A 27,768-nucleotide genomic window follows, 5' to 3' on the forward strand; every position below is an offset into this window, starting at 1 on the left:
TTAATCGTCTATTTGTATTTCAGCAAGATAATGACAGCATAGGTGAAAGGATTGTTTTGTCACAAGATGTCTAACATCTTGCTTGTAAGTTTATTACTTGCTGGTTGTTTGGCATTTGCATTGTCACAACCTTTGACCCCAGTTCATCCATCTGATGTTGTGAGAAATGCAGTTGGAAAAATCATCGTTGCTCATAATGGCCAACATGAAGCAAAACTTGCCACTGACATTGCCTTGAAAGTATTAAGCACCGATAATCTGGATGTTGTTGGAAGTAACTGCAGCAAATCAATAGGACAGTTTGTAAAAGATCTTCAATTATTTAAACATTACACTTTGGAAGGTAAGTCACCATTTTCTGTTCAATAAAGTTATGTATTTTATGATGAATAACAGTTGCCTAGTTTTTTTTATTAACAAACTTTTAACTTTCCAACAAATTACAATCCAGTGCTTGATTCTTGGGGAAAACCTGAGGCTGGGATCCTTCAAGGAAATGTTGTGTGGTCTGGGCGGCAATATGAATGCAAAAATGTTCAGGAAGCTTCTTTTAAGGGACAATATTGTGAAATTGTTTTTGCCATTCCACCAACCATAGTAAGATCCATTACACTACGTAACAAAATTTTTGTTTGGCTACATTTATTAAGTGTATCTGTATGATTTTCAAGCACTGATTTCAAAAATGCTATCAGTTTTTTTCTATCATCGATCGTTTTCAAGATATAAAAAATTCCGTTTTTTGTGATTTTCCATTAACTGTAGGTATTTTATGCAGTTATGATCTGTGTCTGTCAACACTATCATGTTGTAAATGGGCGTCCTATTTACTTGAGAAAGTGAATGGGAGTGGGAGTTTGAAATGCAGAGGAATGTGCTTTTATTTTTATCTCAGTTTTCATTTTATCTCAGCCTGTTAAATTCAGTATAGTCTCATTAGATAGTCATGTTTAGTGTTTACAGAGAGATGTATGCCATATGATTACATTTTGTAGAGTTAAGTCTTGTGTAAATCTTAGATTCAGTTCATCTTTTAAATAGTAGAAATCAAAATGTCTAGTAGACAGTGCAAAAATTTAAGTAAGAGTACTGCCTACCCCACAGGATTAGGCACTTGGAGTTTTCTGTCTACTTTGAAGTTTTTGAAGACCTTTGGTATTGCAATGATGTAGAAGGCCTGTTTGATGCTATTGGAATAGATCATGATTCTACTCAGTGGCGGCGTTTCATTGACAGTTCTACCAAAAGTCTTAAAGCATTGTTACTTCACAATGGCAACATATACCCATCAATTCCACTTGCTTATTCCTTACAGATGAAAGAAGATTATGAAAACGTCAAGCAACTGCTCATTAAAATCAATTACACTCAGTTTAAGTGGTATGTTTGTGGTGACTTTAAAATGTTGGGAATTTTGCTTGGTCTGCAGGGTGGTTACTCAAAATACTCTTGCTTTCTGTGCTTGTGGAATAGTAGAGCTGACGGTGAGCACTATGAGAAAATTAATGGCCGACACGGGAAAAACTAAACCCAGGAATGTACAACGTTATTAGGGAACCTCTTGTAAGCCCGGAAATAGTTTTACTGCCTCCACTTCATATCAAATTAGGTCTGGTAAAACAGTTTGTCAAAGCTTTGGGTTTTCAAGGACAAGTTTTCAAGAAATCCGTTCAATGTTTCCCAGACTATCACTTGCCAAAATAAAAGGAGGAATATTTGTTGGTCCTCAGATAAACACAATGTTAAAGTGTAAAAGCTTGGAAGAAAAAATGAATGAAACAGAAAAAGAAGCGTGGCAAGCATTTCGAGGTGTGGTTGATGGATTTTTGGGAAATAAAAGGGACAGAAATTACAAAGAGTTGGTGGAGAAACTGATCAAAAGTTACCAAAACATGGGTTGTTGCATGTCTGTCAAACTTCATTTTTTATGTTCGCATCTGGATTTTTTTCAAGAAAATCTTGGTGACTTCAGTGAGGAGCACGGTGAGAGACTTCATCAGGATATTGAGCCAATGGAAAAACGATATAAAGGCCGCTGGGATAGTGTAATGATGGGAAACTACATTTGGTCTTTAGTAAGGCAAGACAGGAGTAGTTATAAAAGAAAAACTCGCTCAAAAGTACATTTTTGAACGACTCTTACTGTTTGACAAAACTATGTTACATTTATCTTCAAGCCTTCCTTATTAACGTTTTTAAACTGGTTTTTGCGTTTAATAAACCAAACAGAACCTTGATGCGGAGCTAAAATCTACTGCAAGAGTAGAACACGATTTGCTGTACTTACAGCTATATCAAAATTTGAATATCTCAAAAAGTAAAGATGGTACGAAAAAACTAACTGGATTTTTGAACTCAGCACCCAAAAATACATAAAGGGGCATTAAAAAAAGTAGCCAAACAAAAATTGTGTTACGTAGTGATCTAGTCTTTGTTCTGTTATATACCGTAACAATTCACTGTGCCATCTGGCTAGATTGCTTTTCAATAAGCTAAAGTCTTAACTCTTAATGCTGAATACAAAAATGCTTATCCAGTAAAAAGTTTTCACTCTTATGTGATTTCAGGATCCACTTGATTATTTGGGGTATCAAGGTATCTCGATGGGAGGCTGCTTTCCTGATACTTGTTCAACCGAAGATGTGACTTTGATGCTGAACAACACTTTTAAGAATGTTTCTTTTTCCGTCTTTGCAGCTTGTCCTGACCATGTCCCAGAGTGGGAAGCTAAAGACATTGCAGCTTTGTGAGTTTATCTGTGAGCTGTTGAGTTTCTAAAAACTAATTTTGATGCAGATTGTAGTTGATGTAAAGTGTTGCATACTCATTAATTAATATACAACATGTTTGATACATTGCAGGGTTGTATGCTGTCTTATATTAACACTGGTTGCTGCATCAACATTGCTGGATTATATCTGGAGTGGGGAAGCAGCAGAAAGTTCTGATCAGTTTCATCTCCTGCATTCACAGCATCAACCAAAACCTGAACAAGGTTAAGACAAAATTTATGTTTGAGTGTTACTTTATGTTGAAAATTTCAGTTGAATTGCATGTTGCTTATTTCTATAGAAAAGGTTCATCGAGTTTTAACATTGTTTTCCATCATGAAGAACACCAAGAAACTCCTCGACACGACTCAGCGACAGACCGATATAACCTGCCTGCATGGGATGAGGTTCCTCAGCATGTCCTGGGTCATTCTAGGACACTGTCTGTTAGTTTCATTTGCTTACAGTGGTGAGTTAATGTAATTTTATATTTTTTATAGTGTTTTTTGTCTTTTCTTCGGTGATGATGTCGTGTGTAATAGTCTCCACTGCTTTTGCCAGGTCAATCTTTGAGACGAGTTAAATTATGTACAAGTTAAACTACTTGTAAGCTAGAGAATGCCACAACAAAAATTTCAATACAATTCTGAAAGCACAACAAGTCCAGCGAGAGTTCGCAAAGCAATGACGTTTTGTGAACTAATCACATTTTAGCTTCATTGCAATTACCTTGAGATTTTTATGATATTCTTTTCTTATAAATCGTCGCATTACAGTCCGATGTCCTAGTGATGACCTCTACCAATCATTGTATAAGGGTTTCTTTTATTGAAACGGGGTCAATTTAACGTATTTCATTTAACAACTTTGTGTATCAGAAATGTTATATGAAAAACTGTGAGCTTTGCGTTGCCAAATTCAAAGAAATACCAGAGCTTCAAGGCTGTAGGCTTGTGTAAGCATCAAGTATATTTCATGTTGACCAACCTGAAACGCAAAATGTGTCTTTCAGATAACCCCACATTTGTAGCGAACTACTACCTAGACAGTTGGTCGTTCCAGGCTATTGGAAATGCCTATTACTCAGTTGACACGTTCTTTTACCTGAGTGGCTTGCTGGCTGCCTACCTTGGTATGAGAACACTTAAGAAGAATGGAGGAAGGATTAATGTGCCGTTGATGTACCTGTATCGCTATATCAGGTATGAAGCCCAGTCAATTACAATCGCGACGCTGTTGCATTGTGGCTGAACACCGATCAATCTTGTTACTTTAGGAGTTGTACTGAGATTGGTGAAAGTAATGTGGCTTAATTGTATCCACACCACTGACCTGCCTTTTACAAAACTTCAAAATGTTTCCAAGCAGTTAAATGCTGCTGGTTGTAATAACAATTCTAAGCTTTTTTAGCTTAAGATCTTTGGAAAGTGGTTGTTTGTATACTTTATAAAATCTATATTTTTAAACTAAACTCAATGCACTTTGTTCAATGTTCTTTTACAGGTTAACACCTCCATATGCATTCGTCATGTTCATGATGGTCACGCTGTATAGGAAGATGGGAGATGGACCATACTGGGAGACTTTATGGAGAGGATTACGGACACCGTGCGATAAATATTGGTGGACCAACCTCCTCTACATAAACAATCTTTACCCTGAAAATTCAGCTGATGAAGTTCGTCATGCATCATTGAACACTTATTTTGTGTTCATATAAGTTAATTTCGTATAAGATGTCTAAAAATCATGTTCTGTTTTTTTATCGTAACCTTAAGTTACTGGTAGTGTGGTTTCTACAAACGTATGGTAACAGCAAATTAATGCTAATAGCCAAGGCATGTGGCTTGTCACAATAATGGATGAGACGTAAGTTTGTCAGCGATGAAAAATGTTTATTTCTTAGTGCTTTGCTTGGGGATGGTATCTTGCCAATGACACTCAGTTCTATCTTTTTGTTCCACTTTTCCTTTTTGTCTTGTACAGGTGAGCTTGTTTGTTTGAGATATTTTGGCAGTGGCAGTTTTACAGATTAAGTTATTTCAGTAAAGCTTGTATAAGAAGTTTAAACAAATTAGTCTGCTATATTATTATGTACAATAGTTTGCTGAGCAATGTAGATTTTGCATCTAGTAAAGACCATCTGCCAGAAGTTATATTTCCCCCAAATAGATAACTATCATATGTTACTGTTTTGGTATCTTATCACAGATTTTTAAAATGTAGAATATAAACTTTAATAAGGTGTTTCTTAAGTGACTTCAGTGAAAAATGCTCCTAAATTTGTCAACTTATAGGTCGAAAGCAGTGGGTTTGGGAATTCTTAATTTTGTCCTGATAGCCAGCATGTCTGTGACTGGGTCATTCTCAAAGCACACCAACCAACAACCACCGGCGGTTGCATACGGGCAGTTAGCTCAGTAATTATGGTTTACACTCATAAGCTTTATGTTCAGTTTTATTTAATTATGAACGGCATATTTTGCGTTATTTTTCAAATTTCCTATATTTTACTACTTCAGTACAATGAGGTTGTGAAATCAAGCAAACAACAGCAGCTTAATTCTTAATTTTGAATTCATTTCAGCATAGCATCGATGTTTTCACAAAGCACAAACCTGTAGTGGCTTGGGAGCCACATCCGATACCAATATATCATTCGTGGGAAAGTATTCGCCAGTTGTTTATTGAAATGTTGTTTGTTGATGAAACTGCAATTGTCGCTTAATATTTGGAAACCTTCTCTAAACAACTTTATGTGAAAGCGCCGTTTAGTACGTTACCAGGTGATTTCATAGCATCCGAGTTTAAACTGTGTATAATCCCCATTGCCCAACGCTTAGTTTATCGTTTGCGATTTCTGACCTATTTGTGTATATTTTGTTGAATACTTCCGCTCACATCGCTCCGCTTTATAAACTCGTGCTAAAATGCGAGTAACCGCGCAGACAGAGAGATATCGAATCGTACGAACGTATTACGTTAATCGGAACCTGTACAGTTCCTACAATAAAGGATTGTTTCTGATAAACTGTATCTGTTAATCGTAATAGCTTTCGGTTAGTAACAGTAGTAACACGTTAAGGTTAGAGATTTCTAACCGCACGCAACCACGGAGTCAGATCATTAATTCGGCAGGTAAATTAAGACCGAATAGCATAAGTTAAGACAAGCAGTGTCACCGCATTTTGATGACCACCGACGTTGACCCGGCGTGTTTCAATGAAGCTGACACTGTTAACTTTATTCTTGTAAACAAGCTGATTAACAACAACGACAGCAATGGCTCCAGCTCAAAGTAGTTCAGTTTCTGACGGAGATGACGAAGACGACGATGATGACGACCGTACAACCTCTTCTGCCACATTCAGGACTTCTTGGACTGGTTGGAAAATCCTTCCACCGAAACGTTTCTCTGATTACAAACACAACATGTTCATTTGTTTGATGCTTACATGTTTTGCTGTCATTTCCGAAGTTCTCACTACTTTCAACGAAGACAACAAGTTCCTACATTGTCAACTCACGAAGCTGATTGGCACACTCTACAAAGCAGTTGGGAAGATTTTCCCTACTGAGATACTGTCTTCTACTCTTGGACAACAAGCCTTGGGTTCCAACCTTGGAGATTTTATGTCCAGAGCAACATGTCACTCTATCAACGGTACCGTCTTACCGTCACTTGCGTACAGGAACGCGTTCAGTCAACGCCCTCTCATCCTTTATCGCGATCAAAACGGCCACAGCCAATACGGCCAACTCATCTCAGACAACATTGTCTTACCGGGAGTTCATCTGCTGGAATCGTATCGACCAGCTAGAAGTTTTGTCTTCCGAGTTCATGGGGACACTGTCCTTTATCACAACTACACCTTATCGCACGAACATGTGCAGGTGCACCAACTCAACTTACCTTTGTCGACTAGACATCTCAACTACAACGCTCCCGACTACGAGAAGATTCTCAACGAGCTGCCTGACTCCGACTCGTTCACTGACTTTCAATCGCTGCTCAGCTCTATGTCTGAAGCCAACCTGCTTAAGGAGAAAATGCGACATGTCATAACAAGTCTTACTACTACTGATGAAACTATGATCAACGGATCCTACGTCGCAGACACGTTCGCGCACGCCGCGAAACAAACGTTGCTGCTTGCATTGTCACAGATTACGAATCCATTTCTCTCAGCCCTTATCTTCATCCTGCAGCTACTTGCCATGATGTGGGCCTTCTGCCATACTATCGGGTTTATCCGATCATCTCCGCAGCATTTGCGGTATGCCAGATCCCTTGTATCCCGTATTCGCGCTGGACGCAGCCATCGAGATGCACCTCCACAACAAACTCATCCGTCGCCCTTGCTTCGACGTTCTCGTGACCAACCGTCTTCTTCTGGATCTTCTGATGACGCGTCGCCCGCTTCGTCGTCTCGTGATGAGTTCGCGGACACACACAAACTTTGAGGTTCTTTAATTGTATAAACGCGTTTTCGGTGCCGCTAATGTCGTATGCATGTAACCTTTTACCATTTCCCTTTGTAGTTGTCGGCCGACATTTTTAGTATATCTCTCGTTTAGTACATGCGTAATAATACTAATAACTAATAACCTTCTCTTTGCTGCGTCGTTTTGTCTTGTGCTCGTATCGTTACCGATTTTCAGTCGTATTGCATGCTCATTGTCGTAATCAGAATATTACATTTTAATTGTCAATTTTTTTTTGCCTTCCGTAGCGGGGGAGGAATGTAGTGGCTTGGGAGCCACATCCGATACCAATATATCATTCGTGGGAAAGTATTCGCCAGTTGTTTATTGAAATGTTGTTTGTTGATGAAACTGCAATTGTCGCTTAATATTTGGAAACCTTCTCTAAACAACTTTATGTGAAAGCGCCGTTTAGTACGTTACCAGGTGATTTCATAGCATCCGAGTTTAAACTGTGTATAATCCCCATTGCCCAACGCTTAGTTTATCGTTTGCGATTTCTGACCTATTTGTGTATATTTTGTTGAATACTTCCGCTCACATCGCTCCGCTTTATAAACTCGTGCTAAAATGCGAGTAACCGCGCAGACAGAGAGATATCGAATCGTACGAACGTATTACGTTAATCGGAACCTGTACAGTTCCTACAATAAAGGATTGTTTCTGATAAACTGTATCTGTTAATCGTAATAGCTTTCGGTTAGTAACAGTAGTAACACGTTAAGGTTAGAGATTTCTAACCGCACGCAACCACGGAGTCAGATCATTAATTCGGCAGTTAACCTAAGTCCGAATAGTATAAGATAAGCTGCGACCTCCGCAAACCCACCTGGCTCCCTGCAAGCGGAATCAACTCCCCAATACAGCCCATATATGGCTGATTTGTACCAGAAGCCATGGTGTAGGATTGGGGCATATATTGTTGGCATGATCACTGGATATATTCTATATTCAAATAACAACAAAATTCGCATGCGAAAGGTACTGTAATTGTAAGTTTAGCAATGTTCCTGGCTGTATTTTGCTCTCAACAAACACTCAACTGCATACGTAGAATATGTTTTAAACTTTTACACTGTCTGGCATTGTTCAAGACCTTTTTTATACAAGTTTGAAGATGAATAAACTTGAAAACTATTTGCTAAGGCAAGATTGACATAATGCAGCTTAATGATTTTTGTAGTAGCTCTTATACCAGGTTAAGTGAACTTTCAAAGATCAATGATAGTGCTCTTTTCATTACACAGTGGGTTGAACTTTTAATAATTAATCAATTTTTCACTCTACAGCACTCAATTTACACTTTGAATTTGTAAACTGAAATCTTTTTTACAGTGGGTGGTGTTCTTTGGTTGGTTGACAGCCACAGGTGCATGTTGTGGCGTTGTCTATGGCCTCTACCCTACTCTATCCACTGGTGGTGCCTTGAATACTGACTTGGCTGCTTTTTACAACGCTGTGTCGAGACCTGTGTGGTGCGTGGGAATGGCTTGGGTCACCATCGCTTGTGTCAGCGGTTATGGAGGTTTGTTGGCTGGATATTTGGTGTTGACCTGTCTGTTTAAGATCAATGCTTCTTCTATTAAATGCAGATTGTGAACAGTCGATTTTTTTATTTGTTTCTTGCTTTGTTAGTTGTGTTGCATTTCTTAAAGTGTCTTCATTTATTTTTAATTTAAACAATGCAGTGAATACTCCAACCTCTGAATTAGTGGGAACTATGATTTGCCCTGATGTCCCAACCATTAAACGATAATAACCTGATTAGTGATTAGTTTCTGATCCTGATACTTCTACTTATCCAGGTCCCGTCAATACTTTTCTAAGTTGGAAAGGATTTATTCCTCTGAGCAGGTTGACTTATTGTTGCTATCTTCTGCATCCGCTGGTGATCTGGTGGTTCTTGGCGACGGCAGAAACCCACTTCCACTTCAGCATACAATTCATGATCATGATTTTCTTAGGTACTTTATTGATTTCTTGTGATCTGTATCTGACAATAAATTTAAGTTTATTAAAAGTTTGCTGCTTCATAAGTGACAGTGTAATTGTTTGTAAATGCAGTTTGCGTTTGTTAAGATCGTGGGCATTTTAGCTTGTAAATCGAATCAAATATCAATTGCTTGTTATTTTATCAACACTTGCTCATGAAATACTTCTTTATTTTTTTCCTAATAATGACAGTGTGGTATTTTTATTTTATTTTCTTTCAGCCTGTCTTGTCTTTACCCACCTGTTGGCGTACGCTGTTGCCATGGCAATAGAATTTCCCACGGGAGAGTTGATGAAGATGTTGCAAAAGAGTGGACAACGTCATGTCCGGATCCAGTTGCCGGATGAAGTTTACACGATCGGCAAAGAAGAAAATGACAACGATTCTTGAAGAATTTTTGAACAAGGGTTTTTTGAACATTCTTGAACAACTGTTTTTTGTTAACCCATGATAGTTTCAGTTGTAGCAATGAGAAGCCTGTACTATCCGTCCCAGGGTTATCCTGCTGGTTTGAAACTTTAATTAAGTCTCTTCATTGCTTTCTAGTAATAAAATGACTTGTTTTGAAGTTTCAATGGATTCAATCTTCCTTGTCCTGATCTTAATAACTTACTAAGCTTTGATTGATTGTGATGCTTTTACATAAGTTTTAGTGAAAGTGCTTCATATTTATGCTTTACTGTAGTTCCAAACACTTATCTTCTTCAAGAGTTTTTAGTAACTGCAGCCAAGTATCTTTTGTATTACATTTCTCTGCCTATTTTACATTATGTTTGTTTTAGGATGCTTTTCGCAATATTTTTATATACAATTGAAATATTTTGTTGCTTTAAATTATGCAATGCTTCAAGCTGCATTTCACTTCATATTCGACGTTTTAACACTGTTTGAATTTTTTCCAATTTAATTTCTTACTAGCGTGCTTTCTAATTGTATTTACAGTAATTTTTTGTTGCCAGTTGAAATGGGCGAGTGTTTTAGGCTATTTAGTTTGACGCACTTATGATTGTTTCTGGTGGAATTGTGGTTGATTGTTTGTCTTATGAGTTTATTTGTGATGTCATCTTTTTTGTTGACAAGTGATATGACATGACATGCTTTAAAGAATTTTGATCAGCATGGTTGATCCATCTGTACAGAACTTGTTGTACAACATGTCAGCATTACCGGTTAAATGACATCAACGTAATTTTGCTAAATTCATTGCTTATAATTGTCTATTTGTATTTCAGCAAGATAATGACAGCATAGGTGAAAGGATTGTTTTGTCACAAGATGTCTAACATCTTGCTTGTAAGTTTATTACTTGCTGGTTGTTTTACGTTTGCATTGTCACAACCTTTGACCCCAGTTCATCCATCTGATGTTGTGAGAAATGCAGTTGGAAAAATCATCGTTGCTCATAATGGCCAACATGAAACAAAACTTGCCACTGACATTGCCTTGAAAGTATTAAGCGTTGATAATCTGAATGTTGTTGGAAGTAACTGCAGCAAATCAATAGGACAGTTTGTAAAAGATCTTCAATTATTTAAACATTACACTTTGGAAGGTAAGTCACCATTTTCTGTCCAATAAAATTATGTCGTTTATGATCAATAACAATTGCCTTGTTTTTTTTTTATTAACAAATTTTTATCTTTCCCACAAATTACAATCCAGTGCTTGATTCTTGGGGAAAACCTGAGGCAGGGATCCTTCAAGGAAATGTTGTGTGGTTTGGGCGGCAATATGAATGCAAAAATGTTCAGGAAGCTTCATTTAAGGGACAATTTTGTGGAATAGTTTTTGCCATTCCACCAACCATAGTAAGTTAAAAGATTTATTGTTTAGATGTATGTCTACATTTAAATGTTCTTTTTTAATCTGATCTAAGTGTTATGTTTTTTCCTAAACAATAAAGCGTCCTTAAATATAAAACTTATCCATTTAAACAATATTTATCACTTCAGGATCCACTTGATTATTTGGGGTATCAAGGAATCTCGATGGGAGGCTGCTTTCCTGATACTTGTTCAACCGAAGATGTGACTTTGATGCTGAACAACACTTTGAAGAATCTTTCTTTTTCCGTCTTTGCGACTTGTCCTGACCGTGTCCCAGACTGGGAAGCTAAAGACATTGCAGCTTTGTGAGTATGTGGTTGAGTTTTAATAGGTTATTTGTAGTGGGTGCATGAACAGTAAAAATGGCACAGGTAAAAATAGTGCAAGGGAAAAATAAGGAAAAACTAGCACAAGGTAGATGGAAACTTTAAATTGTAATGCGCACGTTATTTATTTAATATCTATTGTTATTTATAACAAACCATATCTAGTTTGAGAATTCTGATTCAATTATTATGAATGGTTCAATGGCATAAGGAAAGAAAAAGAAAAATTACCCATAGTAATATTCTAATCAGACAGCAGTTGACTCCTAGACTAGAAATAAGCTTAGTTGTCTAGGAGCCACCAAACATACCATTAATGTCAGTGGCGTCATCACAACCCCATGAAGGTCATGGCGAGTCGTAAGGGACAATCTATTATTATATGGACTTTGTCACAACATAAGGATCTAGAGCAGGGCGTGACGCGACACCTGATCGAAAGACACTTTATCGAACGACACTTAATCGAACGACAGTTGATCGAACGACACTTTATCTAACCGACAGCTGATCTGAGCGACAGTTAATCGAATCGACTGTTGCTTCTCCCGCACACAGTCATAGCAAAACGTGGCGTACAGTTGCATTGTTTGCTGTAGAAAATTAAAATTTGGTGACTTTTCATAAAAAATGTTCAACTATCTGTCCATGTTTGTTTGATAAAGTTGTATTTCGTAATTTTTGAGATATTGTGATATTTATATAATTTTGCTCTCTTTCCGCATTGAAGCGTATTACTCATTTACGCACCAATAACTTGACTAACTATTCTTTTTCGTTCTCTTTTCACAGCGGGGGCGCGGCGTAACAAGAAGAATTTCTAGAAATGTGTCACTTTTAGAAATACCTAATTTACACTAAATTCACTTTCTTTAGTTTTACAATTATGATGTATACAGGAAGCCAGATGATGTTTCTACTAACCTGTAATAATCTCATGAGTCTACGACGCATAGGTTTCTAGTAATTAACGATTGCAAATGTGTGTGCGGGGTTGGCCACACCTAGTTTTTTTAGTAAACTCGCGAGCCTGGTTAAGATAGGGTTAAAAGATCCACAATTTATCGAAACAACTGACGATATGCACTGTTAAAAGAACGACAATTTATTAAAAGAACTGACGACATGCACTGTTAAAAGCACGACAACTGACGAAGTGCACATTTCAATCGCATTCATTTAATTACAAGTTGTGTGCAATTGCTCGAAGATAACTTTTTATGTCCATATTCGTTGAGTCATAATTTTCGACTATGCTCTTCAGCCGTTGGCTGAATTTTCCGGAAGCTACATTGGCCAAAATGGAAAAGGCAGCCGAGAATTTCTGCCCGAGGGAAGCTGGAAGAAAGAGCATTGTATGCTGCCATTTCAAAGTCTATTGTTACGGTTTCTGGGGCTATTCCTGGTCGCTGTTGTTCCAATAAAAAAAAGATGGGATTGTACACAGCTTCAGATTTGTTCTCGGTAACGGTGTATACGAGTGGCACCGTGCGATTTTTATCGATTCATTCAATTCATTAATGCACACCATTACAAAGACCGCACATCACAATGGCTTATTGTTTCAATGTTTGAGAAACACGCAAAAATCTTGCTTGAACTGTCGGTTCGATAAAGTGTCGTTCGATCAACTGTCGTTTTGATCAACTGTCGGTTCGATAAAGTGTCGTTCGGTCAGCTGTCGGTTCGATAAAGTGTCGTTCGATCAACTGTCGGTTCGATAAAGTGTCGTTCGATCAACTGTCGGCTCAATTAACTGTCGTTCGATAAAGTGTCTTTCGATCAACTGTCGTTTCGATCAGCTGTCGTTCGATAAAGTGTCTTTCGATAAAGTGTCTTTCGATAAGGTGTCATAGTACCAGAGCAGGGATGTCCAACCTTTTATTATAGTGGGCCGCATTGTCACTTGAAATAATTGAATGGGCCGCAAAACCTATTAAATTTCAAGAAAAATGGGTACATAAAGTACATACTTTTGGAGTGAAAATGACTAGCGGGCTGCACAAAAATCTCAAGGGGGCCGCACTGTGGCTCGCGGGCCGCAGGTTGGACATCCCTGATCTAGAGTATTTTCAATTTCAATAAAATCACTGTGAATTTTTCATCCATTTTTTTCCTACATCCAGTCTTTGCACAGTGATGCGATCTCACTAATCAATATACGTGTATGATACATTACAGGATTGTATGCTGTCTTATATTAACACTGGTTGCTGCATCAACATTGCTGGATTATATCTGGAGCAAGGAGACAGAAGAGTTGACAGAAAGTTCTGATCAGTTTCATCTCCTGCATTCACAGTATCAACCAAAACCTGAACAAGGTTAAAACAAAAGTTATGTTTGAGTGTTACCTACCTTAGAAACACAAGATCAGCTTTCAGTTAGGATTAGGTTTACTCTGACGTGGCACACTTATCACTCTTGGTGTCGCATTTGAAATGTTTTGCTTATACTTTATGCGATTAGACTGTTGTGTCCCAGGTAGCTATGTACTCATTCAGCAATGTTTCAACGAACTTTGCATGGTTTAGTATTTTTTGTGTGTCCATGAAAGCTTTTCCAAATGTTCCCTACGTTTGGTTGTGTTTGTTTGGTGAAAAACGTTGCTTATTTGTGTAGAATACCGTCATCGCATTTTAACGTCGTTCTCACTCATGAAGAACACCAAGAAACTCCTCGACACGACTCAGCGACCGACCGATATAAACTGCCTGCATGGGATGAGGTTCCTCAGCATGTCCTGGGTCATTCTAGGACACTGCCTGTTGTTTGGTTTAACTAGTACTGGTAAGCAGAAATATAAGAAGCGGAATCAGTTTTACTTCTATATGTAATTGTACTGCAGTTATATACGTAGTACGTGTGCATTGTTTTTATAACTCTTACCATTTTACTTTTCACTTCAATCAGTTTCTCACCAACTACTAGCATTTATGACGTCACTATCTCGAATGACGTAGCCATGTCCAAAGTTGCTTCTAATATCGGATAACTGTCTTCTGTTTAGCGCCGACGGAAACAGGTCCAGTTGTGAAAGCGTCTCCAACAGCCTGAGCTTCTTGTTAAACTGCTGTGGCGGCTTTGAAGTCGCATCCTAGACTTGAACGCTTGAATGTTTTGCGAATATTCGTCAATGTCCGCGATTCGACAAGTTGCTGCTTACGCGTTTTGAGCAAGTAACTGCCAAATAAGGGATTCGAGACATGCGCGTGCACTCAACTTTGCAAACTCTAAACATAAACTCAACTTGTCTTTATCAGAGATAATTTCTAGTGTCTGAATGTAGGAGATGAAAGACCTGTACGTATGCCCCATGATAAACTTGTATCCTCATATGTCAACCAGTCGACTAAATGCATTGATATCAGCAAAATCGTGCGTATAGTGTTGCAAGTTACTAACAACTAGTAACAAAAGTTGCTGAAGTACCTGACACAGCTGCTGTAATGACTCTTTGGCATCAGTTACGTCATTGCCTTAACCTACTTTTCGGGTATATTTTATTACCCACGCAAACGCGTCACTAATTAGCTTTTTTTACGCCTCAGCGCTTAAAATGCGTGCGATATCTGCGCTACCCACTTGGCCCACGTTGTCATTTTCCGAAACAGCCAATATAGCAGAAAACAAGGTTTGCCGTGTGACGTAATATCTTTCCTTTGATAAAAAAAAACTATTGCTTGATTTCACGGACAATCAATGTCAACTGTTATGGCTGTATTTGTTCACTTTGTCGAGTGAAATTTCACGGCTAGTCGCACCCAAAACTAGTTGAAACGTCGTTGTCAAGGTGAATTTTCCTACCATAAAGTGGATATAGGTAATATGGCGGTAAGATCGTTTAATCGCCGCGGCACAAAGTGCACAAAAAATATCGTCCGCTTCAGCGAGAAGTAGGTCACACATTACATGGTTAAAGGTAGGCAATTAAGTTGTCAGAAATAAGTCTAATAAATAACGGTATAGTAACTTTTCTATGTTGTCTTCATAACCTTAAACGAATTTGAAACAGGCTTCGCTAGAGTAGAAGTTTTCACTTGGGTAATATTTTAGTGACCATAAAAGACGTAGGCTACGTTTTACGATATTAACGCTGATATTTGCACGCAGTAATACTAAATATTTACTTGTGATATGAAACCGCTTCGCCGAGAAACAACGATGATATCATGACAACACTAATAACGTAGGTCATGGAACAATGCACGCTTGAGTGACTAAAATTACATAATCACTTGCGTCCATGTGGTATAAATTATGTCATAAACTTTCGAGTTACCGACGACACTGCCTGCATAGCTTTAATTGAAAGTTAATCGACTGTAATGTGACCTTTAACAAATATGAAAATAAAGTTGGTGTATTTTCCACCAAACAGTACATAAGGTAGCAGCTTACCAAGACTAAAGCAGAAATTGCACAACTGACTGCAAGAGATAAACTAGACGAGCTTTAAGTAATTAATCGGCGCAGGCGCAGTTTGTGTTCATTCGCCCCACACAGGTATTCATCGCACAGAAATTTGCCTGGTCGCTACAGTTTTGTTTCTCTGGATTGTCACATGACGATTATGATTGCCACCTTTGTGTTGTCACATGATACCTGATGTTACGATTGGCAGCTTGAGTATTAAGTAGATCCTAGTATGTTAAGCTAAATTATATAATTACTTTTCAGATAATCCTACGTTTGTAGCAAACTACTACCTCAACAGCTGGTCGTTCCAGGCTATTGGAAATGGCTATTACTCAGTTGACACGTTCTTTTACCTGAGTGGCTTGCTGGTTGCCTATTTGGGTATGAGAACACTTAAGAAGAATGGAGGAAGGATTAATGTGCTGTTGATGTACCTGTATCGCTATATCAGGTATGCAGCCCGGTCAAGTACAAGTTACTCTGATGCCTTTAATTAATAGACTATGCTGTGTGTTGAACTGCAAATTATAATAAAGACACTGAATAGTAACGATTAAAGCAATTTTTTCTTACTGTCTGTGGCCATACCTATTGCACGAATAGATATCTTATACATGGAGTTATGCAACACAGTCTTTTGGAACCATTTTAAAATACTGCAAAATATTTATTTGAAGCTAATCTGAACACATCACAAACTTCGTAATAGTTTCAAGTTCAACAATCTGGCTTGATTGATGCTTTTTACAGGTTAACTCCTCCATATGCATTCGTCATGTTCATGATGGTCACGCTGTATAGGAAAATGGGAAATGGACCATACTGGGAAACTTTATGGAAATCACTGCAGCAGCCTTGTAGCAAATATTGGTGGACCAACCTTCTTTATATAAACAACCTTTATCCCAAGAATACAGCTGATGAGGTATGTTGAGATTTCAATTGGCCGCCTTATTTAACGTTGAGTTTGCGGTGGAGTTTGTGCCGCTTAAAATAATTCCTTTATCTTTGTTGTATGTCTTAAACTTTACAGGTGTGTTTACATTTCAAACTGTTTTTCCCATTCATTACAACAGCCAGTATTGGTCAAGATAAAATCCATAGAAAAAATGTTTATCTTTTAGTGTTTTCCTTGGGGATGGTATCTCGCCAATGATACTCAGTTCTATCTTTTTGCTCCAATTTTCCTTTTCATTTTATTCAGGTGAACTTGTTAATTCATTCTGATCATTTTGTGTGATGTTTTTTGCTGTAACTGTTTCATGGACAAGATCGCATCATACTTTTTAAACCTACCAATATTGATCTGTAACATTTAGCTTTTGTTTATGAATAGTTTATTGGGTTGATGTCTGCTACCCTTCGTGACGCGACACCTTATCGAAAGACACTTTATCGAACGACACTTAATCGAACGACACTTTATCGAAAGACACTTAATCGAACGACACCTGATCGAAACGACTCCTGATCGAAACGACAGTTGATCGAACGACACTTTATCGAACCGAAAGTTGATCAAACGACACTTTATCGAACCGACAGTTAATCAAAACGACAGTTGATCGAACGACACTTTATCGAACCGACAGTTCAAGCAAGATTTTTGCGTGTTTCTCAAACATTGAAACAATGGGTCATTGTGATGTTCAGCTATCTGTCCATGTTTGTTTGATAAAGTTGGATTTTGTAATTTTTGAGATATTGTGATATTTATATAATTTTGCTCTCTCTCCGCATTGAAACGTATTACTCATTTACGCACCAATAACTTGACTAACTATTCTTTTTCGTTCTCTTTTCACAGCGGGGGCGCGGCGTAACAAGAAGAATTTATAAAAATGTGTCACTTTTAGAAATACCTAATTTACACTAAATTCACTTTCTTTAGTTTTACAATTATGATATATACAGGAAGCCAGATGATGTTTCTACTAACCTGTAATAATCTCATCAGTCTACGACGCATAGGTTTCTAGGTTACTCTCGTACTTAGTAATTCTCGTGCGTATTCTTGTGATATCTTATTAATATGTGGGCGGGCCGGCCGCCATGCGAAATCGAACACTTTATGATACAAATATAAAATATAGATATAAAATATAAATCGTCAACTTTATGATATATACATCACAATTCATTAATGCACACCATTACAAAGACCGCACATCACAATGGCTCATTGTTTCAATGTTTGAGAAACACGCAAAAATCTTGCTTGAACTGTCGGTTCGATAAAGTGTCGTTCGATCAACTGTCGTTTTGATTAACTGTCGGTTCGATAAAGTGTCGTTCGATCAGCTGTCGTTTCGATAAAGTGTCGTTCGATCAACTGTCGGCTCGATTAACTGTCGTTCGATAAAGTGTCTTTCGATCAGCTGTCGTTTCGATCAGGTGTCGTTCGATAAAGTGTCTTTCGATAAAGTGTCTTTCGATAAGGTGTCGTAGTACCGCTACCCTTAATAGTATGTTATTTTTAGGTCGAAAGCACTGGGCTTGGGAATTCTTAATTTTGTCCTGATAGCCAGCATGTCTGTGACGGGGTCGTTCTCGAAGTACACCAACCAACAACCACAGCCAGTTGCATACGGACAGTTAGCTAAGTAATGAAGTTTAAAAAATCTTTTTCTTTTGTTGAGTTACATTCATTTTACTTTGTATTGATAACATGTTTCATATTTTTAGCATTTTACACGTATTCCTATATTTTACCATATGTGATCATAACAACACTAAAAGCTAATTAACGTAAGTTAGCAATACTTTGTTATTATATTTTTTGAAATGCTTTGTCTAAACTTTAAAGTAACACCAGATTTGCTCAGGGTAGAAACGCATCAGTCGGCTTGCTTCAGACAGGATCAATTCCCCAATACAGCCCATATATGGCTGATTTGTACCAGAAGCCATGGTGTAGGATTGGAGCATATATTGTTGGCATGATCGCTGGATATATTCTACATGAAAACAACAACAAAATCCACATGTCAAAGGTATTTAAAAACTCAACATGGAATTTACCACTTACTGGAAATCCCATTTTATTCAGTGCGAAATCTCTTTTTCATTTGTTTTTAATTGCTTAAATCACAGTTCTAAAATGTGGATTGAACTTTTGAAAATGCCTAAATGCATCTATGTAGATGATTATTATAAGTGTATTCTTGTCAAGTAAGCTGAAGACTTTTAAAGAGTAGTTTTAAACTGCCTGGCAATTTAGCAAATAAAAACCTTTTTTTCAGTGGGTGGTGTTCTTTGGTTGGTTGACAGCCACAGGTGCATGTTGTGGCGTTATCTATGGCCTCTACCCTACTCTATCCACTGGTGGCGCCTTGAATACTGACTTGGCTGCTTTTTTCAACGCTGTGTCGAGACCTGTGTGGTGCGTGGGAATGGCTTGGGTCACCATCGCTTGTGTCAGTGGTTATGGAGGTTTGTTGGTTGGAAAAGTTAGTTCATTAGTGAGTTTAAAGCCATCGATGACAAGGAAGTATTTTTTTTGACCTGATTTTGTTTGTTAATGTTTGAGTTGTAAGTTTTGAGCCGTCACACGTATCCAGTGAGCTACTCATGCTCATGAGCGGTACTCGTTGCAGTTTTGAGTTTACATTACAATGTGGCCATTGACACTAGGATTTTGTCAGTCAATTAGCTAAGTGCATGGCAATTGTTATTGATTTCAAATTATGTTAAAATGGTGTATTTAATGCAATTATTTGTTTTTGGCCTTCGCTTCGTGCCCCTGCGGTTTTGTTTTCCCCACTCAAAGGGTTTAAAGCAGCCAAAATATTTAATTCAGCATTCAGTGTTTTAAGCTTTGTTGGTCTATTTTTTTTGCAGGTCCTGTCAATACTTTATTAAGTTGGAAAGGATTTATTCCTCTGAGTAGGTTGACTTACTCTTCTTACCTTCTACATCCGCTGATGATATCTTGGTTCTTGACAACAGGGGAATCCCGTTTCCACCTGAGTATACAACTTATGATCATGGTGTTTTTAGGTTTGAAATTTTTTTGCTATACTAAATTTTTTAGTATTTTAACTATTAGTTAGTAGTATAAATTAAAAGTAGAAATTTTGAAACAGCTAGTTAGCAAAAGTAGATGGAGTTGCTGCTTGCTTGGTAGCAGAGTAGTAAAAGCGCTGGGTTTAAAATAATGCGACCCATGTTTGATATCTAGTGGTGGTACCACTATAAATTCCTTTGTTAAGACGTTAACAATGCTTAATCCTATTTAGTTATAACTCCCATTAATGATGTTTGCTTCTAATCATTGCTTGGCTTAAGTCATGCAAAGATTTTCCTCAGACCGAGGATAAGGGTTATCAACTTATCATACACCGTTCGTTATTGTCAGCATGTCCCCTCTATTATTCTGTTTTTGCTGTAAATCTTCAAACATGATCTGACAAGTTTTGTTTCTCTCAGCAACGCTCGTTGTCACCAACCTGTTGGCCTACGCTGTTGCCATGACGATAGAGCTTCCCACGGCAGAGTTGATGAAGATGTTGCAGGAGGAAGGAGAGCAGGTTCAGATCCAGTTACCGGATAAAGCTGGGACCCTCTTCACGCGAGTCCACGTCAAAGGAGAAAAGGACGATGCTTTTGAATAGAAAGTTTTTCGTGAGCTAATTTACTTTAATTTGTTCCGTTTTACTTGGAAAATAGCGACGATTAAGTTTCATAAATTATTTAAGTTAATGGAAATTGCTATTTCGTTACTTCTGCCATATATAATCATAAAACCACCCTCTTTTGGTTAAAGTAATTGTGTCAGCATATTTAGCTCTAGTAATACATCTTTTGTCTGTTGTTGCTATGGTTACAATTAATTTGAGTTTTGAGTTTCCATTGTGGAGTATCTAGAAGGGAACATGCGAATAACTTGCTTTAATTTTGATCGTTGTGATTGTTTACATTCCTGTCGTTGAAGTATTATTTTGAGTTCGTTTATTGTATGTTCCTATTTACAATCCACTTCATTTGTAGATACCGATAAAATTGATTATATAATATTTTAACCTGCATTCAACTTCATAATAAATCTTTTGTTATGTTGTCACTTCGTCACTGTTTGAATTTTTTCCTGCCTTATTCTTGTTTGGTTTAAAATGTGATTGCAATTCTATGTCTTTGGGTTTTTGTGGATGTTTTAGAATCATTATGCAATTTCCGGTTATTGCAAGTTAACATTTTTGAAATTGTTTATTTTGATCTACTTTAAAATTGATCTTCACCAATAACTGTTTTATGTTGTTGTTTAGAGCTCTAGGTGTCAACGTACTGGTTCGCAATGTATTTTGTACTCGTAATATTTGCCACATTTGCCTGGCCTCTTGGTGCTATGTCAAAGGAAATCCCTTCACCTCTCACTGTTGTGAATCCCTTGGACCTGGTTAGGGGACTCCCCATGCAGAAGATTGGCGAAATTTCTCCAGCGGCCAATGCGAGTTCATTTGGTGATTTTCTACACAAGTTACAGCTCCAAGTTGGGAGTGAAGAGTCCAGAATCGCCTTTCCTGCCAGTAGTCAATGCAATCACGATCTTCTTCAGTTCTTTACTGATCTTTCTCAGAAGAAAAGTCATGCTTTGTCAGGTACGCTGCAGCGACATTTTACAATGCTTGCTTGCAAATCTTTTGCTACACTGATCCTTTTTCTATCAGTTGCTCTCATCTTGGTCACCTTTTGATGCCCGCTGGTTTTTCATTATATTTTTGTTTTCGTTTATGTAGCGTTGGATGCTTGGGGCAAGCCAGAAAGTGGAATTTTCCAAGGCAACACAAAGTGGCTCGGTCGTTATTACGAATGCCGCGGCATCAAGGCACCAGATTTCAGTGGAAAGTACTGCACTCTGGATGTGCAGTCAAAATCACCAATGATGGTAGGTTGATGTTTTGTTTCAGTTTTTCTTCTAAATCGTTGACTAATATCTACTTCATACCACCCCGACATGTGAACCATTGTCAAACTGGTATGTTTGTGAATTAAATTAAATTAAATAATAATATTTAGAAATTAAATGGATGAGGTTTACTGCTGATTATATTGGTGCTTCAGTTTTTCTAGGCAGCTTGCATACATCCAAGTGACCGTTTATTAATTTAATTTAAAAGTATGTTTTGTAATTAGCCCGTACTGATTAATGCTTGCTGTCTCTGATCCGTGTTAGTTGTGGAGTTATTGAGGGGGTTAACAACTCTACTGGGGCTTATTTCAGAAATATTTTGAATGTGATACTTATTTCGTTTTATGTGTCATTCTTAGAGCGTTTTTTAGCATTAAATTGTATATTTTTGGTGAAATGTGGTGATTGTTATGTCAGTCTAACGCATAATGTGATATTTGTTTCTTTTGTGATATTTTATGTGATGTTTCTAGAGCAATTCTCCATTTGGCGGTGGTGGCATGGGCGGCTTGTCACTTGGTGTGTGTTTTCCTGCCACTTGTTCAGACATTGACATTCAAGTGTTGGCCAATTACACTTTGTCGTCACTCAATTCCACAATAACCGTGGATTGCCCTGTGCAGGATACTATGTGGAATGCAAAGGATATTGCTGCCTTGTATGTACTTACGTGCATGAGAGCTTGGATCATATTTTATTGTTTTAAGCTGATTCGGATGGTCCAATTTTTTTCGTTATGCTATTTGCAACATTTTTGGCTGATTTTCATATATTTTTAAATTGTCGAATTTAACAAAAAATTGTGATAGGTTAAAACCTAGATTATTGCGTCTATTCAACATACAACTTTATTAACTTAGAGCAAATGTGGTCTTTATTCTGAACATTTTGAAACTTGTTCGTGAAATCTATTTACTAATAATTGTGTTATTGTTGTTAAGAATAATCACCAGCATTTTTATTGCCCTGGTTGTCGCTTCGACCTTGTATGAGTACATCATGAAGCAGAGATTGGAGGCTTACATTTCAGATTTCAATGATCCTGCGGCTTGTAGTGCACAAGATCAAGTCATGACAGGTGTGTGGATACCTATACTTACTGTAGCGTTAAAGTTGAACGTTTTGCAGAATGTTTTTGTTTCTCAGTTTAAAAAATGAGCCCATTAATGTCGGATTTGTATGTCGATATTTTGCAGACATTTTTTAACTGCTGAAGTGATAAAGTTTTATTTTATTTGTTCAGGAAAACTTTATCGCATTTTAACATCGTTCTCAATCATAAAAAACACCAAGAAACTCCTCGACACAACTCAGCGACCGACCGATATAACCTGCCTGCATGGGATGAGGTTTATCAGCATGTCCTGGGTCATTCTAGGACACTGTCTGTTGACACCACTGCAGTATTCAAGTATGTGTACTTTAGCATGACTTTGCAGTTTCTTAAAGATACTGAAAACTTTTGTTGGTTGTTAATCTACTACATTGTTAATTGCTATGTATCAATTAACAATGCTATTTAACATTGTATCGATCAATGATTAGTTGAGATTTGGTGACAACTTCTACCAGATAACCACGATTTGAACCGACACATAATTCCCGCCATAAGTGTAATTTTTTAGTTTTATGCATAAAGCTGGTTATGATTTATTATGAAAATCAAAAGTTTCGACTGGATATTTGTGTAAATTTACCTAGCTGCCGATCCAAGGGTATATTTCCTCTGTTATTATGCAGAAATGAAAGTGAAAATGAAATGATATAAAGTTTATTATTTTCACTCTCAAGCACAAAAAGTTTATCGATTTTTTTTGTTTTACTGAGATATGTTTTTTCGCCCCTCCACTTTTTAAAACAATCACAACCAAAGAAAAATAAAGGCAACTTGGTGATTGTTTGAACGTTCATAAATTTGTGAATTGATTTTTTTATGGTTTCAATATTTCTTGAAAGAAAAACCAGCTCACTGCACATTGGTATTTTGAACAAAAATTGAAGGATTACCGGTTTGTTATTTATTTTGCAGACAATCCAATATTTTACGCAAACTACTACCTTACACACGGGGAATTACTAGCAGTCAGTAATGGATTTTTTTCCGTTGATACTTTCTTTTTTCTAAGTGGTTTACTCGTTGTTTACATCGGACTAAGAAAACTGCAAAAGTCTGGCGGAAAAATGAACATACTGACAATGTTTCTGTATCGTTATTTAAGGTGGGTGCTGTTCACTTTAATTCATTTTTATTCTTTTTGAATTATTCTTAAGTAATGAAGTAAATCTACAATTATATGATGTAATTATTATTATTATATTTTGTTTTGCCTTTTTATAACCACGTTGTTGAAGGCACAAGATAGCGTATTCACTTTATTGTACTTGTAATTGCATCAAAAAATCTCTTAGGTCCTTGAGCTCATTTTCAGCAGAATGGTTTTAGTACAGTCATTTAGAAATTTCACCAGCCACAATATTTTAGTTTGCGTTTAGGTGAAAAACCAGCTAGTTTTGTACTGAAATAGGTAATGTAAGGCTGAAAGGCGCTGTGTATGTCAAGATGTAGGATTGGTACATTTTGCATTCCAACCCAATGTACTTTCAGGCAGAGCTTAGATTCAGGATAGGGGTGTTATTGCAAGAGTAGCGAAAAATCTTGTAAGATTTTTCCTCCAGGGAAGGTATTTCAGCATAAAGATAACGGTGTAACTTGTTTATGTATAGCTTATAAATTGCATGATTAATTTTTACATTTTATGTTTCACCTAATGTCTTGTGTAAGATTTGTGTTTTCTCTAAATCGTATTTTTGTTTAAATATTTGCAGATTAACTCCCGCGTACGCCTTCACTCTTATGTTTGCGGTGACGCTATGGGTTAAACTTGGAGATGGGCCAACCTGGCCAGCTGTAACTACAGCATTGGAAGTCCAGTGCGAGAAGTATTGGTGGACCAACCTCCTTTACATCAACAACCTCTATCCTTCCGACTTCACAAAAGAGGTTAATTATCTTCAATAAGTTTCACATAAGGCGACTTGTCCTGTGTTTAGTATATTGTGTATGCTCTCGTGTTTTTTAAGGTTTCACTTTGGCAATTTTAAGAGACTGTTGGAGAAATTTATATGGTTTATTAAGATATGGTTTCAGTCCTTAAAACAGTGTGTGCACCTATGCAGTGTTTCGTGCTGTTCAAATTTAAAACAAACTGAAGTTTATAGTTATTCGAAAAACTTCCACCCGGAAATATTAATTTAATATTTTTCAACTTAGTGTATTGCCTGGAGCTGGTATCTTTCAAACGACACCCAGTTCTACCTGCTTGCCATCATTATTCTTCTGATCTTGTACAGGTAAGTTAATTGTACTTTGATTTCACAGCGTTGTAACAGTTGGCTTTTTGTAGCACCATAGTCTAAAATTAACAGACAATAATATTAGAAGATACTTGAAAATGTAAACTCATTATTTTCTGCATCATATTTTATTCAGGTGGGAAAAGATAAATTTTAAACGGTTTTAGGTGAAACGCGAGAAAAAAATCTTACTCAAAAGTGCAATATATTTCGTTTAAACAGGTCCTCTGCAGCTGGTTTAACTATAATGTCAACAATGTTGCTGGCAAGTATTTCAATCACTGGAGGTTTCTCCTCTTACACCAAGGGACAACCCCTCACTGTTATATTCGGATGGCTTTCTGGGTTTGTGATTTCTTTGAAATTATTGTGACTTTTTCGAGCTGAAAACTTAGGTTTTTTCTGCAAATTCTTTGACGTATGTTAACGTTTTAAATTCTTAAATGCATTACTTAAACAAAGATGTTTCATTACGCTTAAAGCCATAATACCAAGTATGTGAAGTGATCATTTTTAAGCGGGATATTGAGACTTCAAAGAAAGTAGACCAGTACCTGCCAAATGACAGCTCACAGCGTTATGATTTGTTTTAAAATGTATCTGCAGAATGATCATGAATACTGGCCACAACTCTTCAGACGGTGATGGATTCGGAAGGGAAGGGCTCAGCCTAATGGCTGGTAACGACACAACTCCTCCACAATACAGTCCATATATATCAGATTTGTACGCCAAGCCGTGGTGTAGGATAGGAGCTTACATTGTTGGAATGATCACTGGATATATTCTCTATGCCAACAATAATAGAATTACTATGCCAAAGGTTGGTGCAAGAATAACTAAAGTGTAGTTAGTAACGCTACCAACTAGCTTCCTAGTTATCTGCTAATTGTTTTTGCTATCTCGGCTGAGCATATAGTTGTTGATATGCATTTAACCTTTAATGCAGAAAACATTATATTGCTTGTCATCACGCGAATTTGTACAGAAAGCTGTTCAGGCTTCCCAATATCTGGTTATAAATGGGCCTTTGAATGAGTTATGATTACAATATCAAGTTTATTTTTTGCTTGACGTTTTCCAGTGGGCTGCGGCTCTTGGTTGGATTGTGGCAGCTACCATGAATTTATCCCTCGTTTATGCTGTGTATGGCACCATTCGAGAAGGCAGCTTGTTGGACAACAATGTTGCTGCTCTATACAACGCTCTTTCGCGTCCCCTATGGTGTCTTGGATGTGCTTGGGTTGTAGTGGCTTGTGTTTGTGGTTATGGCGGTAAGAGTTGTAACATGAGTTAGTCAAAGTTAAGTTGTTGCATTGAGCTGTAGATGTTTTGTTGAGTTGCTGGTACTTGACCAAATTCTATCTTCAAACAGGGCCAGTGAACAGCTTTCTCAGCTGGAAAGCTTTTATTCCACTGAGTCGGCTCACATACTGCACTTACCTGGTCCATCTGCTTGCCGTCATGTGGCTACTTGGCACGCACGAAACTCCCATTCACTTCAACATGCAAGAATTGATTTCACTTTTTATAAGTGAGTTAGCTCAAATTTATGTCCAGTTTCATGAAACAGGAAATAATATTTTGATGAAGTGTATCTAGGCTAATCGGACGTTTTACTTCTGTCGTTGTGGAACCTTGAGACAACAAGAATATATTTTTAGCTTCACTTGTCTTGGGTAATCTACTCGCCTACATGCTCGCGATGTTGGTCGAGTTTCCTCTCACTGAACTGATGAAGATCATGTTGGAGGAGAGTGAGCAGAAGAGATCATCTTCCCCACCTCGGTACTCCGAAATAGAAGCGGAATTGAGGAGCGATGAAGTTACTGCTGACGCTTAGAGGCATCTTGTAGCCGTTTCTTTAGTCTAATTTGCTTTTTAGGTTTTTTTTGTTTCCAATCGCTTTCTCATAATGTTCCTCAATGTTTCCCTGCTTGCTGGTATACACATTTTGTTAATTGTAATGAAATCGATCTCACTCGACTTCAGAAAGAAATGACACAAAGTGAAAGGAATTTGAAAAAAATTTTTATTTTTTTATTTCCGTATTCATTACTAGATGAGACACACGTCGTACAATGTCATTTCACTGATTTATTTGTCGATTTATTTCTGTTTTCAAGTTGCCTTTGCTTATAAATTTCTGCACTTCCTTAGTTGTTGCATTTCCTCCACTATGCGTTCTAGTGATTTAAGTATTTATAATTCTGTATTCGATCAAGCAAGCTCATGTTTAGGTCCTTTTCGGTTAGTTCACTTGTTTATATTCTCCATCACCGTACCATTGTCATTGAAAGATAGTTATAGATTGTAATTTATATATTCAAATTACTTAATTGAAAGTGTAAATTTTAAAAATTCTTTTTGCGATTCCAGCTCATATCATATGATCGTTAATACGCGATTTATTGTGATCAACTACCTAGTACCATTCTAAATCCTTATATACAAATGTGCAAGGTTTCCAGTACACAATCCGGATCATTACCTTCTATGGATTAGCATTGTGTAAGACTTCACTGTAAGACTTCGCAAAAATTTTCTGTAAACTTATTTGCTTGTGTTGTTTGATTAATCATCAGCTATTGTATCTAAATGAGCAAAATATGCAGCAATTTATGTCGCTTTTAACAGCGTGCTACCTGCATAGTAAGTGCTAATATAATCAGTACATTACGGTAAT

General features: G+C 37.3%; 4 protein-coding genes across 4 annotated transcripts; all 4 read left to right on the forward strand.

Annotated features, from left to right (window-relative positions):
- Positions 1–27: 27 nt before the first annotated feature.
- Positions 28–10,463, forward strand: LOC143449879 (nose resistant to fluoxetine protein 6-like). Its single transcript, XM_076950208.1, has 14 exons — positions 28–343; positions 452–597; positions 2,568–2,746; positions 2,862–2,995; positions 3,073–3,240; positions 3,784–3,973; positions 4,275–4,449; positions 4,678–4,757; positions 5,069–5,191; positions 5,359–5,389; positions 8,082–8,237; positions 8,592–8,781; positions 9,062–9,220; positions 9,470–10,463. Exons 1-14 carry the CDS (start codon positions 67–69, stop codon positions 9,637–9,639), a joined length of 2,178 nt encoding a protein of 725 aa, XP_076806323.1. The 5' UTR covers positions 28–66; the 3' UTR covers positions 9,640–10,463.
- LOC143450620 (uncharacterized) lies at positions 5,393–8,729 on the forward strand. The gene is made up of 2 exons (XM_076951238.1): positions 5,393–7,682; positions 8,592–8,729. Exon 1 carries the CDS (start codon positions 6,054–6,056, stop codon positions 7,233–7,235), a length of 1,182 nt encoding a protein of 393 aa, XP_076807353.1. The 5' UTR covers positions 5,393–6,053; the 3' UTR covers positions 7,236–7,682; positions 8,592–8,729.
- Positions 10,464–10,485: 22 nt separating the features above from the next.
- Positions 10,486–21,085, forward strand: LOC143450619 (nose resistant to fluoxetine protein 6-like). The gene is made up of 13 exons (XM_076951237.1): positions 10,486–10,801; positions 10,912–11,057; positions 11,202–11,380; positions 13,583–13,725; positions 14,024–14,191; positions 16,082–16,271; positions 16,571–16,745; positions 16,945–17,024; positions 18,301–18,423; positions 18,651–18,813; positions 19,063–19,252; positions 19,661–19,819; positions 20,249–21,085. Exons 1-13 carry the CDS (start codon positions 10,525–10,527, stop codon positions 20,431–20,433), a joined length of 2,178 nt encoding a protein of 725 aa, XP_076807352.1. The 5' UTR covers positions 10,486–10,524; the 3' UTR covers positions 20,434–21,085.
- LOC143450611 (nose resistant to fluoxetine protein 6-like) lies at positions 20,847–27,746 on the forward strand. Its single transcript, XM_076951228.1, has 13 exons — positions 20,847–21,417; positions 21,556–21,704; positions 22,202–22,386; positions 22,670–22,806; positions 22,972–23,139; positions 23,758–23,947; positions 24,555–24,729; positions 25,000–25,079; positions 25,305–25,427; positions 25,689–25,905; positions 26,167–26,356; positions 26,458–26,616; positions 26,747–27,746. The coding sequence occupies exons 1-13, from the start codon at positions 21,114–21,116 to the stop codon at positions 26,923–26,925; spliced, it is 2,256 nt and encodes a 751-aa protein (XP_076807343.1). The 5' UTR covers positions 20,847–21,113; the 3' UTR covers positions 26,926–27,746.
- Positions 27,747–27,768: the final 22 nt, after the last annotated feature.

This window comes from Clavelina lepadiformis, chromosome 3 (assembly GCF_947623445.1).
Source record: "Clavelina lepadiformis chromosome 3, kaClaLepa1.1, whole genome shotgun sequence".
NCBI lineage: Eukaryota > Metazoa > Chordata > Ascidiacea > Aplousobranchia > Clavelinidae > Clavelina > Clavelina lepadiformis.